Source organism: Lepidochelys kempii, chromosome 6 (assembly GCF_965140265.1).
Source record: "Lepidochelys kempii isolate rLepKem1 chromosome 6, rLepKem1.hap2, whole genome shotgun sequence".
In the NCBI taxonomy this organism is placed as follows: Eukaryota; Metazoa; Chordata; order Testudines; family Cheloniidae; genus Lepidochelys; species Lepidochelys kempii.
This window is the reverse complement of record NC_133261.1, coordinates 20,926,573-20,940,593: the sequence shown is the minus strand read 5'-3', so window position 1 is coordinate 20,940,593 and position 14,021 is coordinate 20,926,573. Positions and strand designations below refer to the sequence as shown.

General features: G+C 43.4%; 2 protein-coding genes and 1 long non-coding RNA gene across 15 annotated transcripts in view; 1 reads left to right on the top strand and 2 right to left on the bottom strand.

The window, feature by feature from the left end:
* The window catches only part of TESMIN (testis expressed metallothionein like protein), a 42,581-nt gene extending 32,742 nt beyond the window's left edge, over nucleotides 1-9,839 (bottom strand). For 3 of the 9 annotated variants that reach the window (XM_073347049.1, XM_073347056.1, XM_073347057.1), the window contains exons 1-2: nucleotides 9,462-9,596; nucleotides 5,302-5,888 (exon numbers count right to left, since the gene is read on the bottom strand). In XM_073347049.1, coding sequence (XP_073203150.1) covers nucleotides 5,302-5,888; nucleotides 9,462-9,525 — 651 coding nt within the window. In that variant the 5' untranslated portion in view covers nucleotides 9,526-9,596. Of the gene's footprint in view, nucleotides 1-5,301; nucleotides 5,889-8,374; nucleotides 8,722-9,083; nucleotides 9,359-9,461; nucleotides 9,597-9,784 lie in introns of those variants that run through there. The other 6 variants (XM_073347055.1, XM_073347052.1, XM_073347054.1 and 3 more) reach the window with 6 other exon arrangements.
* Nucleotides 8,497-14,021, top strand: part of LOC140912534 (uncharacterized) — a 45,711-nt gene continuing 40,186 nt past the window's right edge. For both annotated transcript variants that reach the window (XR_012159305.1, XR_012159306.1), the window contains exon 1: nucleotides 8,497-9,181. This is a non-coding gene — a long non-coding RNA (uncharacterized lncRNA). The remainder of the gene's footprint in view (nucleotides 9,182-14,021) is intronic.
* Nucleotides 10,464-14,021, bottom strand: part of CPT1A (carnitine palmitoyltransferase 1A) — an 89,775-nt gene continuing 86,217 nt past the window's right edge. For all 4 annotated transcript variants that reach the window (XM_073347046.1, XM_073347045.1, XM_073347044.1 and 1 more), the window contains one exon: nucleotides 10,464-13,610. In XM_073347046.1, the coding sequence (XP_073203147.1) occupies nucleotides 13,524-13,610 (87 nt within the window). In that variant the 3' untranslated portion in view covers nucleotides 10,464-13,523. The remainder of the gene's footprint in view (nucleotides 13,611-14,021) is intronic.

The window sequence follows — 14,021 nt, the reverse complement described above, 5'->3', positions numbered from 1 at the left end:
TTTTTGATGTAGATGAAGTGTGTAGGATCTTGAGGATTTGGTGTTGCATTTCTGGAACCTCCTCAAGAGGAATATTTTGGCTCTGTGCCACCCATGGCAATAACTCCTGAAAGTGTTTGAAGTCATCTGTAGTAGTGGGAGGCGGGAGCATAACTACCTTGTCAGGGGAAGAAGAGGAGTTGTGATCAAGGGATGTTTCATATTCTGTGGTCTCATCCCTGTCTTCCTCCACCTCCTCTGTTCCCTAAGAGGGCTCGGGTACCAACGTCATCACAGAGTGTATGGGTTTCCTGTGGGAAGTGGGAGGTCTGTGAAATTGAGACCTGTAGGCTGTGCATGGGTCCCATTGTGGTCACTTAATGGGAAATGGAATGGGACGACACATCCATGGATTAGTGAGCCATTGGGGAAAGTCCCTGGTGCTCTGTTTCCTGGATCTATAACGAGATTCCGTGCCTGCTGGGGAGGAACGTCCAGATGAGAAAACGGCCTCCTCCATGTTGTCCTCCTCATCACTCGAAAAAGGTGGAGCATCGGGAGATTCTGGTTGGTCCAGTGCCGTCGGCACTGGCAAGCAGGCAGTGCCGAGCAGTGGAGATCTGGGAACAGAGAACACTTCCATATATGATGAGTGCATAAGGGGGATTGGTACCATTGTATGCGGTGCTGTATCCTTCTGCGCCGCCGCCCTAGGTGGAAGTAAGCCTGGTGCCGACCCTTTGTGTGTAGCCTTCTTCAGTGCTGATGAGCTTGGTGCCAGGTGGGGAGCCATCACAGGTGGTTGAGGTTGCGATACCGTGCCCTTTGTAGGGGTAGTTGGTGCTGTGGAGCAGGAGGTTGCTTTGTGCCTGCTACTGGACTCCTTTCTCCTGCCGGCAGAGGTCATGGAGCGGACGGTGTTGGAGGTGCCCAGTGCATCAATGGTGCTCATTCTGGAGGAGGTCGGCATCGCAGGGAGGGATCTCGCCGTGGACCATTCTTTTTTAAAAGTTCTTGGCTTGGTGGAGACATGGCCTTTTCCCTCGATTTTGTAGAGGAGTCGGCACCTAGTCTATCCATAGAGGATGCACCCATGGAGTCCCTTGTTGCGGGTTGTCCAGGGCCCAAAGTAGAAGTGAGGGATTTCTCCATTAAAATAAGTTTAAGATAAAGATCCCTATCTCTCATTGCTCTCGCTTTGAGACTGTTGCAGTGAGCGCACTTCTGCGGTACGTGTGACTCACCTAAGCATCAGACATATAAGGAGTGGCCATCAGAAATTGGTATTGCGTCCTTACATGAAGTACATCTTTTAAATCCTGGGGAGCCAGGCATATTTTTGAAAAAGGGAGATGGGAAAATGAAAAGTTTTTTTATGGCTAACAAAGTTTAACTAACGCTAACTAGAACTATATTAATTAAAGTAACAAATTACTAATAAATAAGGGTAATAACTAGATTAAGTTAGATAGAATAATGTTTTTGAAGGCTTTTAGTGACACTGCTACCGGACTCTGTCTTAAGGCAAGGATGGCTGAGAATGAACTGCAGGGGTCGGGGTGTGCGCGAGCGGTGCCGTGAGACTGCTACTGCACAGGCGCATCCTGACCAGACACTGCTACTGAAAATCTCAGATTCACTGTGTGATGGGTTGGACCACAGAAACTCCCTCAAGACTGTTACTAGATGTACTGGGATACCACTGAGAACAAACCCCCCTGCCAGAAAAGGTTGCCTCTATTTCCCTTACCCGAAATAAGCAAACAGAAAATAACAAACCAGTAACCACTTTGTTTGTTCTCCAGAAAGCACACTTAAACTCACTTAAAATCACTACCAGTATCTCAAAGCAATCAGCTGTGCACAGATCCTGCTCAACTATGCCACTGTGATGGGTTGGGTCACAGAAACTCCCTCAAGACTGTCACTAGTTGTGCTGGCATACCACTGAGAACAAACCCCCCTGCCAGAAAAGGCTTCCCTCCACTCCCGTCTTGCTGAGCTAGACACACCAGTTGGCTCCAGCACAGACCAAGAGGCTGGGCCACACCCTCTGCAGTTCACAGAAACGAAGATTCACTTAGCCCAGGGGCTTCTCAGTTAACAGGGACTTTCCCAGCACCCAATATTCAGTCTTTCTGGGAGCCTAAACCCCAAATAAATCCATTTTACTCTGTATAAAGCTTATACAGGGTAAACCCATGAAATGTCCGCCCTCTATAAAACACTGATAGGGAGATACGCACAGCTGTTTGCTCCCCCGGGTATTAATTACTCATTCTGGGTTAATTAATAAGCAAAAAGTGATTTTATTAAGTATAAAAAGCAGGATTTAAGTGGTTCCAAGTAATAACAGACAGAACAATGTAAGTTACCAAGTAAAACGAAACAAAACATGCAAGTCTAAGCCTAATACATTAAGAAACTGCATACAGGTAAATCTCACCCTTAGAGATGTTCCAATAAGCTTCTTTCACAGACTGGAATCCTTCCTAGTCTTGGTCCAGTAATCACTCACACCCCCATAGTTACTGTCCTTTGTTCCAGTTTCTTTCAGGCATCTCTTGGGAGTGGAGAGGCCATCTTTTAAGCCAGCTGAAGACAAAATGGAAGGGTTTCCAAGGCTTTTTATATTTTTTCTCTTGTGGGCAGAAACCCCTTTGTTCTTCTGTGCAAAGTCACAGCAACAAGATGGAGTTTGTAGCCACCAGGCAAGTCACATGTCCATGAATGATACAGCTTTTTGCAGGACGACACCATAGTTTACATGTTAGTTTGAACAATCCCAAGAAAGCTCAGATGTAGATTGGCATCTCCCAAACTCCATTGTCAGTTAAGTGTTTCTTGATAGGACTAGTTTCAGCAAATGCCCATTCTCAAGAAGCTGACCAAATGCTTCACTGAGGCTACTTGGAATCAAACACATTGAGATACAAGTACATAGCCAATAGTCATAACTTCCAATACAAAAATAATACACACACACAGACAGCATAATCATAACCAGCAAACTACAACCTTTCCATAGACACCCCACTTGACCTGCTCTGTACAAGACCTGGTGCCACCATAGGACCCTGTTTGCAACAATGATCTATGCGGTCACAGTTCATGTCAATAATGTCACAGATGGGACACACCGACACCTGAAGTGGAGCACCCACAGAGACAGCACTCGAAGAAGATTTGGTTTTTCAAAAACTTGATTTACAATGACCTTGAAATTTAGGGGGGATATGATGCACTGGTGCAATCGCTACTGGAATATTATGTCCACTTGTGATGTCCAAAACTCCAAAAGGATACTGATTAAATTGGAGAGTGATCAACGGGACAGGAGAATGATTAAAGGATTGGAAAACATGCGTTACAGACACAATGAGCTCAGTCTGTTAAGTTTAACCAAAAGAAAAAAAAGGCTAAGGGTGACTTGATCACAATCTATAAATACCTACATGGGGAACAACATTTTGATATAGGGCTCTTCAGTCTAACAGACTGAACAAGATCCAATGGCTGGAAATGGAAGCTAGACAATTTAAAACTGAAAATAAGGTAAAAAAATTAAGTGAATGTAATTAATCATTGGAACATCTTACCAAGGATTATGGTGAATTCTCCATCACTGACAATTATAAATCAAGATAGGACTTTTTCTAAAAGATATGCTCTAGTTCAAATACGAATTAATTCAAGGAAGTCCAGTGGTCTGTGTTATACAGGTCAGACTAGATGACTACAGTCTCTTCTGGCCTCACAGTCTATGATTCTATTATATTTATATGATCTAGAGATAGTCAGAGAGGTGTATAAAACTGTTTCAATCTATCTAGTACTAGTAGATACTAAAATAAAACCTTGTGAAAGAAAGCTGAACACAATACTACTGTTTTCTTGTTCATGAACATATCTTTGTATTTTAAATACAGTGCACTTGTAATTGCATCATCTGTAATACCTGATTTTTATTTTCAAATTTAAAAGTTATGAACAGAAATTACAACAAACACAGACCACCTAATCTGAAACTTCACAATCAGGTGATCAATTTAAGATAACCAATGGTCCCTTTGAATATGTGTTAACTACTTATGATAAACAATCTGTTCCACATAACTTTGTTAGACACTACACACTTTGTTAGACACTACAAATCATGGTCTTAATAAAGACAAGGATTTATGGCTTATTACAACAATCTGTAACCCACTAACCTCCCTTTTTGTCATATGACTGCAGAGGTGCTAATGAGCCACCTCACATTGAAAGGTCCCTTAGAAAGTGTGATAACTACTTATTGTAAACAATCCGTTCCACCTTGTATTTAGCTGTAACATTCTTTCCCAGACTTGAAGAAGAGCACTGCTTAGCTTAAAAGCTTGTCTCTTTCACCAACAGATATTGGTCCAGTAAAAGATATTACCTCACCCACCTTCTAATATCCTGGGACCAACACGGCTACAACACTGCAAACAACCATAGAAAAGGTTGGATATTTCACATATCTTGGCTGCACTGTAAGTACAACAGATGGAACAAAGACATTAAAGCGAGAACAGTGAAAGCCAGACATGCCTTTGTAACTCTAAAGCCCCTCTGTAGAAACAGAAATCTTGCCCTCCAAAGTAACTTTGAATATTTAACACAATTGTAGAGTCAATTTTACTATATCGTATTGAAACTTGGAGACTTATTAAGACCTTACTATCTAAACTCCAAATTTTCATAAACAGCTAACAGCCTTAGACAAATCCTCAATATCAGCTGGCCAGAAAAGAGTCACTAAGGAAGCACTCTAGAAGAGAATGAAACAGAAACCAATAGAACAGGAAATTACAGGGGAAAAAAAATGAAGATGGCTAGGACATACATGGAGGAAAGACCCAAAGAGAATAACAAGATGGGCACTGGACTGGAACCTCTGGGGTAAGCAGCAACAAGACAAAGGATAACATGGAAATGCACAATACAAGCAAAATTGAAAGCTATCAGAATAGCATGGTGAACCTAAGACTGCAGACCGAGATTGGCAAAAATGGAACGCAGTGGTGAAGGTCCTATGTTCCGCATAAAAGAGAGATTTCAGAGTAACAGCCGTGTTAGTCTGTATTTGCAAAAAGAAAAGGAGTACTTGTGGCACCTTAGAGACTAACCAATTTATTTGAGCATAACTTTAAGAGAGAGAAATAGTAGCTAATACAACTTATATAGTAATAACTTTAAAGCATCTTATGCTTTCTCTTAATACGGGAACTGTGCTTATTCAGACACTTAAATCAAGAAAAAAATATATAAATAGAAATCTGTTTTGTTGAATCTTACTGGTATCATTCTGACATTTTGATTGATTGTTCCTTCTGGAGGGCAGGTACTTAGTGACAAATCATTAGAATTTCTATGTTGCATCATTAAGGAAGACAGAAAATGGACATTGTATGAGTGCGACAGTGGACAAGGTGGATATGTATGTTTAGCTTCTTCTGAAGGATTTAGGTCTTGTAGCTTCTGACATTTTCCAAGGATTTCATTATCATGATTGTCTTCTACAAGTGGCTGTATTTTGACCTTGAGTATTGTATTTTGACTTTCAATAGTAAGAGGGTATTTGAATTGACCCAGCAAAGTTTCTCCAACAGCCATAGTGGATAAATGACTGTCTTGACTGGAGTGAAACCCTTCTTCACCAGGTTTATTAATTATTGTATTTTCAAAGTTAGGGTTTTCAGAACTAAATGGCCTATTTTGACTAAATATTTCAGTGATAAATCCATCTTCTGTACTTGAAATTCCACCAAGCAGTATCTCATTTTCCATAGCCACAGTTGGAATCTCAGTTTGTTCACATCTGTTTTTCTCTTTGGGGATATCTAACTTTTCTAGATCAAAATTCTTCTTGGTAAGTCTTTCATCTATAAAATAAATAGCATAATTTTAACAAAACAAAACACACACAATTAAAGGTTTCAGAGTAGCAGCCGTGTTAGTCTGTATTCGCAAAAAGAAAAGGCGTACCTGTGGCACCTTAGAGACTAACTCATTTATTTGAGCATAAGCTTTTGTGAGCTACAGCTCACTTCATCGGATGCATTCAGTGGACAATATAGCAGGGAGATTTATATACATAGAGAACATGAAACAATGGGTGTTACCATACACACTGTAACGAGAGTGATCATTTAAGGTGAGCTATTAAGCAGGAGAGCCGGGGTGGGGGGAGGAGGAGAACCTTTTGTAGTGATAATCAAGGTGGGCCATTTGCAGCAGTTGACAAGAACGTCTGAGGAACAGTGGGGGGTGGGGGGAATAAACATGGGGAAATAGTTTTACTTTGTGTAATGACCCATCCACTCCTAGTCTTTATTCAAGCCTAAGTTAATTGTATCCAGTTTGCAAATTAATTCCAATTCAGTGGAAAATACAGCAGGGAGATTTATATACATAGAGAACATGAAACAATGGGTGTTACCATACACACTGTAACGAGAGTGATTACCTAAGGTGAGCTATGAAGCAGGAGAGCGGGGTGGGGGGGGGGAAGGGGGGAAAACCTTTTGTAGTGATAATCAGGGTGGGCCATTTCCAGCAGTTGACAAGAATGTCTGAGGAACAAGAACGTCCTCTCCAACGCATCATCAAGGATCTACAGCCACACAACAGAACCACTAACCCAGGAACCTATCCTTGAAACAAAGCCCGTTGCCAACTGTGTCCACATCTATTCAGGGAACACCATCATAGGGCCTAATCACATCAGCCACACTATCGGAGGCTCGTTCACCTGCACATGTACCAATGTGATATGTGCCAGCAATGCCCCTCTGCCATGTACATTGGTCGAACTGGACAGTCTCTACGTAAAAGAATGGACACAAATCAGACGTCAAGAATTATAACATTCAAAAACCAAATCTCTTTGGTCACTCGATTACAGACCTAAAAGTGGCAATTCTTCAACAGAAAAACTTCAAAAACAGACCCCAACGAGAGACTGCTGAATTGGAATTAATTTGCAAACTGGATACAATTAACTTAGGCTTGAATAAAGACTAGGAGTGGATGGGTCATTACACAAAGTAAAACTATTTCCCCATGTTTATTCCCCCCACCCCCCACTGTTCCTCAGACGTTCTTGTCAACTGCTGCAAATGGCCCACCTTGATTATCACTACAAAAGGTTCTCCTCCCCCCCCCACCCCGGCTCTCCTGCTTAATAGCTCATCTTAAATAATCACTCTCGTTACAGTGTGTATGGTAACACCCATTGTTTCATGTTCTCTATGTATATAAATCTCCCCGCTGTATTTTCCACTGAATGCATCCGATGAAGTTAGCTGTAGCTCACAAAAGCTTATGCTCAAATAAATGTGTTAGTCTCCAAGGTGCCACAAGTACTCCTTTTCTTTTTAAACAATTAAAGATGAGCCCAAACCAAAGTCTAATTCCAAACAAACCCACATGTTGGCAAAATTCATAACCAGAACTGAATATGCAGCCAAAATTTTAGCAAATTTTTAAAAAATGCAAATCCAACACTTTATATTCTATTACAGCAACTGTTAGTCACGTTAGCTCCATATAAATATTATTTATATTACAGTAGTTCCTAGAGTCCAGGGCAATATTGTGCTATCCACTCGACAAATATATAAAAAGAGATATACCCTGAAAACTAGTTTACTATCATTCTCAATACTCAAGCAGGGGTGGGATGGATTGTGACATTCAACCCCAAGGGAGACAGGGAGTGTGGTGGGGAGACACAGGTACAATCCTCTAACCCCAGGGGACAGAGGAGAGAAAACAGAGCAAGTGCAAAAAAAGGGTAAGGACAAGAGAAAAAGTTTTATTATTCCTACTGTGCCCAGGAGCCTGAGTGATAGATTTGCATCCAAAATCTGCAGGGATCTGGGGCAAGAAATAACTAGTGCCCAGACTCCAGGATGGGGTGTGTGGAGGAACTTGTGGTAGCTTGTGGTTTCTAAACACTGCTTGTGTTATCGTTTGCAGAAGAAAGGGGAGATTGGGACCCCAGTGGGAACATGACCCTCAACCCTCTGTGTGTATGACTGGATTTTGAGCCTGCCCCACATGACAGGGACATGGGTTTTAATCCCCAGTGGGGCACAAGGGAAGCTCAGGCTGGACTGTGACCCCCAACTCGCCCAGAGCACTGTGGGCCGCCTTAGGGACAGCTCTCCCACGTGTGCATCACGACACTCCCTCGATCTGCAGGGATAACGTGCACTGGGACCCCCGGTCCCGGGATCAACCCCCACCTGAGGGGGACCTGCGCTGGGACCCCCTATGCCGGGGCTGGAGAGCCTGCCCCGCCCCGCGGGTGGGGCAACACGGTGTGCTCACTCCCCCCCGGCGATCAGGCTGCAGCCTCCTTCACCTTCCCCTCGCCCTGCAGCAAGTTCCCGCCTTTCTCCCGCCATGCCCCGCCCGGCTCCGCGCTGGGCCTCGGAGGGGTCAGCGTGCCTAGTCGCGCCCGCGCGCCCGGGGACCGTTGGGGCCGAGCGAGAGGGGAGGGGGAAGGGCCTGCGCGAGAGCCGCGCGGGGGAGGGAGCTTCTGTAGGGCCGGTGGAGTCACGTGGCGAGGGCCCAGGCCGGGCCCCCGGCCACTTCAGGCCTCGCGCGGGCTGGCCGCGGAGCGCTGCGTGCGCGGGACAACAAAGGCGGGAGCATCAGCCCCGCGGGACGCCGCCCCCCGCGCGCAGAAGCCGGGCTGCGCCCTCGGGCAGCGTCCGTCGCCCTGCCCGGCTCCCGCATGGTCTGCCCCGGCCCGCCCCAGCAGCGCGTGGGAGGCGGGCGAGGCCCCAGAGAGCCTCCGGCCCGGGCCCGGCCCTGGTGAGCGGGTCCCCCCGTGCCTCTCCTGGGGACAGGGCGAGCAGCGTGTACGCGTGCTTCCGGGGAAGGGGGGGGCCGCTAGGGTAAGGAAACAAGAGCTGGAGGCCTACGGGGGAAGCCGCCGAGGTGCCCCCTGAGCTGTAATCCGCTTTTGATACCCTCTGAGCTCTCATGCAAGGAGGACGTGGCTGCTCAGGGCCCTAGCCGTGGTGTTTGATCCATTGCACGGTGCCTGGCTGCCCTCTGGTGCCCACCTTTTTATCCCTACGAGCGGACCATTTCCCGACTTCCAAGCGCTCCGCGTGAACCAGCTTTGTTGCGCCCGAGGCTTTGCTGTTTGAAACATACGAAGGTAAAACGAGCGCTGGGCCACGGCTGTAGGCGCCGCGCCTGAAAACGTTTTAAATGCAGTTAACTGAGCTCCTGCGTTCACTCCTTAAAGCGATTACGGTCTAATAGACATTTACAGCATGGGGATTTACAGGTGCGTGGACGGTTCTCACCTTTGAAGCGCAAAAAGCCTGCCCTCCCCGCCCCAAGGCGAGCCCACAGCATCGCCAACCCCCAGGCACAAGGCAACTCCCCTACCTCCCTAAACAGCCACTTGCGGTCTCTGTAAAGATAAGACATACCGATAAGATTAACACTGGTCTCCTCACGCTCCTGGGACACACACCTTCTCTCACACTTGGGCATACAGCGGGGCTGCCCGCTTTCCAAACGCACAAAACTTAACACCCTTGCCCTGCCCCCACTCACTCCATCCCCCCACCCTCGCTCACTTTAACTCGGCTGGGGCAGCGGGGTGTGGGAGGGGGTGAGGGCTCTGGCTGGGAGAGCAGGCTCTGGGGTAGGATCATGAGGGGTTAAGGATGCAGGAGGGGGCTCTGGGCTAGGGCAGAGGGTTGGGGGGTGTGTGTGGGGGGGGTATGGGCTCTGGCCAGGCAGCACTTACCTCAGATGGCTCCTGGAAGCAGCTGCCATGTCTGGCTCCTAGGTGGAGAGGCCAGGGTTCTCAGTGCGCTGCCCACGCCCACAGGCACCACCCCTGCAGCCAACTGGTTCCCGGTCAATGGGAGCTGTGGAGCCGGTACTCAGGGCAGGGACAGCGTGCGGCACCCCCATGATTGCCCCGGTGCCTAAGGGTGGGACATGCCGGCCACTTCCAGGAGTTGTGTGGAGCTGGGGAGCCTGCCATAGCCCTGTTGCACCGCTGACCAGATTTTTGTGGCCTGGTCAGTGGTGCTAACTGGAGCCGCCAGGGTTCATTTTTGACCGGGCATTCTGGGATCAAAAACTAGATGCCTGACAACTCTAGCATACAGCTGCTGTATTTTCAACAGTTTTGATCTGTTATTCCTTAAACTGTGGAAGTGGGAACACTGCAGCATCTTTAGCTGGACACAAACCTTTAACATTAGATATCCCACTCTATTATGATAATTATGCAAATCTTTAGACCCACATAAAAGCAATTCTGGTAGATTAAATTATTTTTCTGATAACTGGCAAATTCATTTATTAAAACTAAACAAAAACCAGACAGGCTGCTCAAATACTGGCAAGGTAGTAACCCTAGGTCCACGAGCAGAGATATGGGAGCAAAGGATAAGGAAGAAGACTCCAACAGAATGGGTGATAATCGTGAAACCTTTAATTTTTATTTTTCAGAGTCAGAAAGGCAGAACAAATATAATTAAAGAACAAACTAGTAGTATTAGATGTAAATAAATGATGAAAAAATAGTACAAGTGAAGTAAATGAGCATGATAAAACCAATATAAATTAGTAAATCCTATATAGGAAATCAATATAGTGCAAAGCATAATAAATCAGGAACTTTCTTAAACTTGTGGGGCTAAAGTCAGGCACCCTAATTCATATTCCCACCAAAAACAAAACAAAACTTTAAAAATAGTTAGGGCCATCAACCAGAGTAAGTGTTAACACCTAAATATTAAGTCTCCCAAATCACACCAAAAAGCTAAATATTAGAAATTTTGGAAATGCACAATTGAGTTGTCCAGCCAATTCCTCAATCGCATGTAATAACTGATTTACTATAATTCCTACCAAATTCTATTACCCTCTCAACCTTAGCTTTGTCCTCCTTAAATCACTGGTTGAGAACCAATCAAGAATTTTTCTAAATATATACATAATATTTTAACTTGGCAGTGCTTCTTAGTATTGTGTACCACACTTAAAAATTAGAGCTAAACTGTCACTTTCATACAACTTTGAAGCAAACAAAAGTGAGCAGTTTCACTGCGTATACATAATGTAGAGGATAGGAAGATTAAAATTTTTTTAATTAATGATAACCTACATTCACTGTGCATTTAAGATTTACATCCAAAAGAGCACATTTTTATTTACATGCAGTTGACATTCTAAGATAAATGAAATACAAACCATGTTTAGAAATTATCTGCTCCAAATAAAAAATACATAAGACTTACCCTTTTCAACATGTACAATAAAAACGAACTCTTCCTGTGCCAATTATATTTACACTCTCTTAAGGAATGTAAAATTGCATTGATAACTGCACTACCTACAATTACATATGTAACATTTAAAACCTGAGAGTCAAACCTAAACATTTTCTTAATAAAAAATTCTCCTACAAGTGAATATGTCAATGTTAATTTAATACAGGTTGGTCAGTGGTCATCATAAATAGTGCATGATTTCTGCAGCTTCAAAAGGACAATTCACTGAAGTTGCTGCAGTAGTGTGATTAGATGCCGTGCCTGCCAGTTGCAGTAAGGCTTATTTGATAATCTCCTTGCCTGCATACTGTATCTGACCCAATAAAAATTATCTGGCCCACTTCTGTCGGGTTCCTGCATTACAATATTTACATGACTATGCATCTGTGATCTTCAGCAGGGCCTCTTCCCAAACTTGTGTATCAAATTCATGTGAAACCCAGAGGGGGGAAAATTTACGTGGCAGAGTCAAAACAAGATTATGGTCAGAAAATATTCATATTCTCACTCTAAAGATAAATTAGACATTTTCCTTTACAGGGCTGTTAATGTTATAATAGCCCTGGAACAGCAGTCATTTTTGTACTGACCACCCCTGTATATGTTACAAGATCCTTTTATATACAGTTGCTCTGTGTATAAAGTATTTGCCACATTTTATGCTGCTTAGGCTTTATGTGATATAAAGACTGACTAAAAGGAACACAAGCTTGAATCCCAGGGAAGAGAGGTATCACAAAAAGCTACTTCATTTAATTTCATAGCAACCATGAACTGTGAAGGTTTCTTTACTCTGCTTTTAAAATTTCCATTATATATCTTTTTGAGTGGTACTGCTCAGTTTTTTTTCCCCTTTCTCCCTCCCCCAACATTTGCTTTCCTCATTAACTGTGTTAATTCTCCCTGGTCCTACCCAGACGCTCTCCAGGCAGAGACCAGGGAATGCTAGATTTCACCATTCTGGTATTACCATTTGACAGTCTTAATCCTTTCTGCTTAAAGATGTTTGGAAATGTGGTGGGTGTTGCTCTAAGCATGAGGGTAGACAAGATGCAGTTCCTTAGCTGCGAGAGTCGTCTTCTGTGGATTGCCCAACGGGCTTGTATGTGGCTCATGGCTACGTTCCCTGGAGTCCCAGAGAAAATGTACATGAGATGCAGCAGTTATCTTATGTGACTTATTCAGCAAAATGGTGGGTTTTAGAAATGTGGTTCTGAAAAAAAGTGAATGCGTTGTCTCACCGGGACTGGTCTTTCATTAGACAGACAAAGGGGCATTTCACATAGGGGCCCTCCGCCAAATTGCAATGTGTCAAAACATGAATTCTTATCCGATGTTGCACCTAAATAAATTACAACTTGAGAATTAAATTTACAATTCCATTCCCCTTGTTCAGCATAGAAAATGTATAGAAATAATTCAAAAAACAAGAACCCCACAATGTAAGGTTTCCCTGTATTTGAGGCCTTTCATTTTTAAGGCACTGGCTCATACAACATGCAGGTATGTTCATATGGTAATAAAATTAAGATGCGGCAAACTATATGCTTATAAAACAGAGGAAAATAGGTGATACCTGCCATTCTTTTATGTAATGCAACTATTTTATCACCCACTGTAGCATATACTTATTTCCAAGAAGCACAGTATATTTTCCAGTTAGTGCACTATATTAGGTTATGTCAGGTTAAGAAATACCTTTAAAAAGTGACAACTTAGATGAATACCCACAAGTCTGGTCACTGTCAGACAGAAGTAGCAGATATACTAATTGATGTTTTGCTACTAGTACATAGGAAGTCAAATACTTTCTGCTGATTGAAGTTGACTGAATACATTTTATCCACTCATTTATGAAATACAAGTAGACCCAGAGTTTAAGTAAAAAGTTACCATATGTACACAAAATTGAGACAGGCCTACAGTACACATCTTTCACATGATGTTGCTTTACAGTATCCCTAGAATCACATAGGATGTCAAAAGTCATCTCTTATGGGAAGAGAACTCTTCTGAGCTATTGTGAAATGATGGGACATTTGAACCTCAGCCTAGGTGTTGAATCCTTATTCACAGGTGATCACAGGATGATTATGACCCAAATGCCCCTCTAACCGTTGCAGAGTACACCTTGCTTTCATTCATTGATCAGAAGAGTTCTCAACCCAATGGTAGGACACTGGCATTGATATTAAGGAATCACTTGGTAGAGTTCATACCAACGCCAAATAAAGTTATGGTGTCAACCATTGCTTGCTTGATGTTTTTTCCAAAACGATGAGAATCCTAAGAGAATAAAAAGATATAGCAAGAGTTGTAATGCAGTTGTAATGCCACCATTATCTTGTAGCCAAACTTATCTATTTCCTCCTTTCATTTTTTGTAATATTGAAATTTATGGAATGAAGCAGTCATCTATTCATAATGAAGCAGGAGAATGTGAAAATCTGAATAAAATTTAATGCAGTATATAAGAGGGCTATCTCAGCATGGATCCTCCTCCATTTTCCATTTACTTCCCTGTAAATGGAATTTAGCTGTATTTTAGTTTGAAATTATATTGGTCTCTATTGTAGGTTAAATTGAAAAAAATTGTCCCTCAGGAACAGCACTGACTTTTGCAGATTACTATTTCAAATAGTGACTTTTTATTTTGTAAACAAGACTCAGCAGGAACTGATTTTCAAATGACACCAA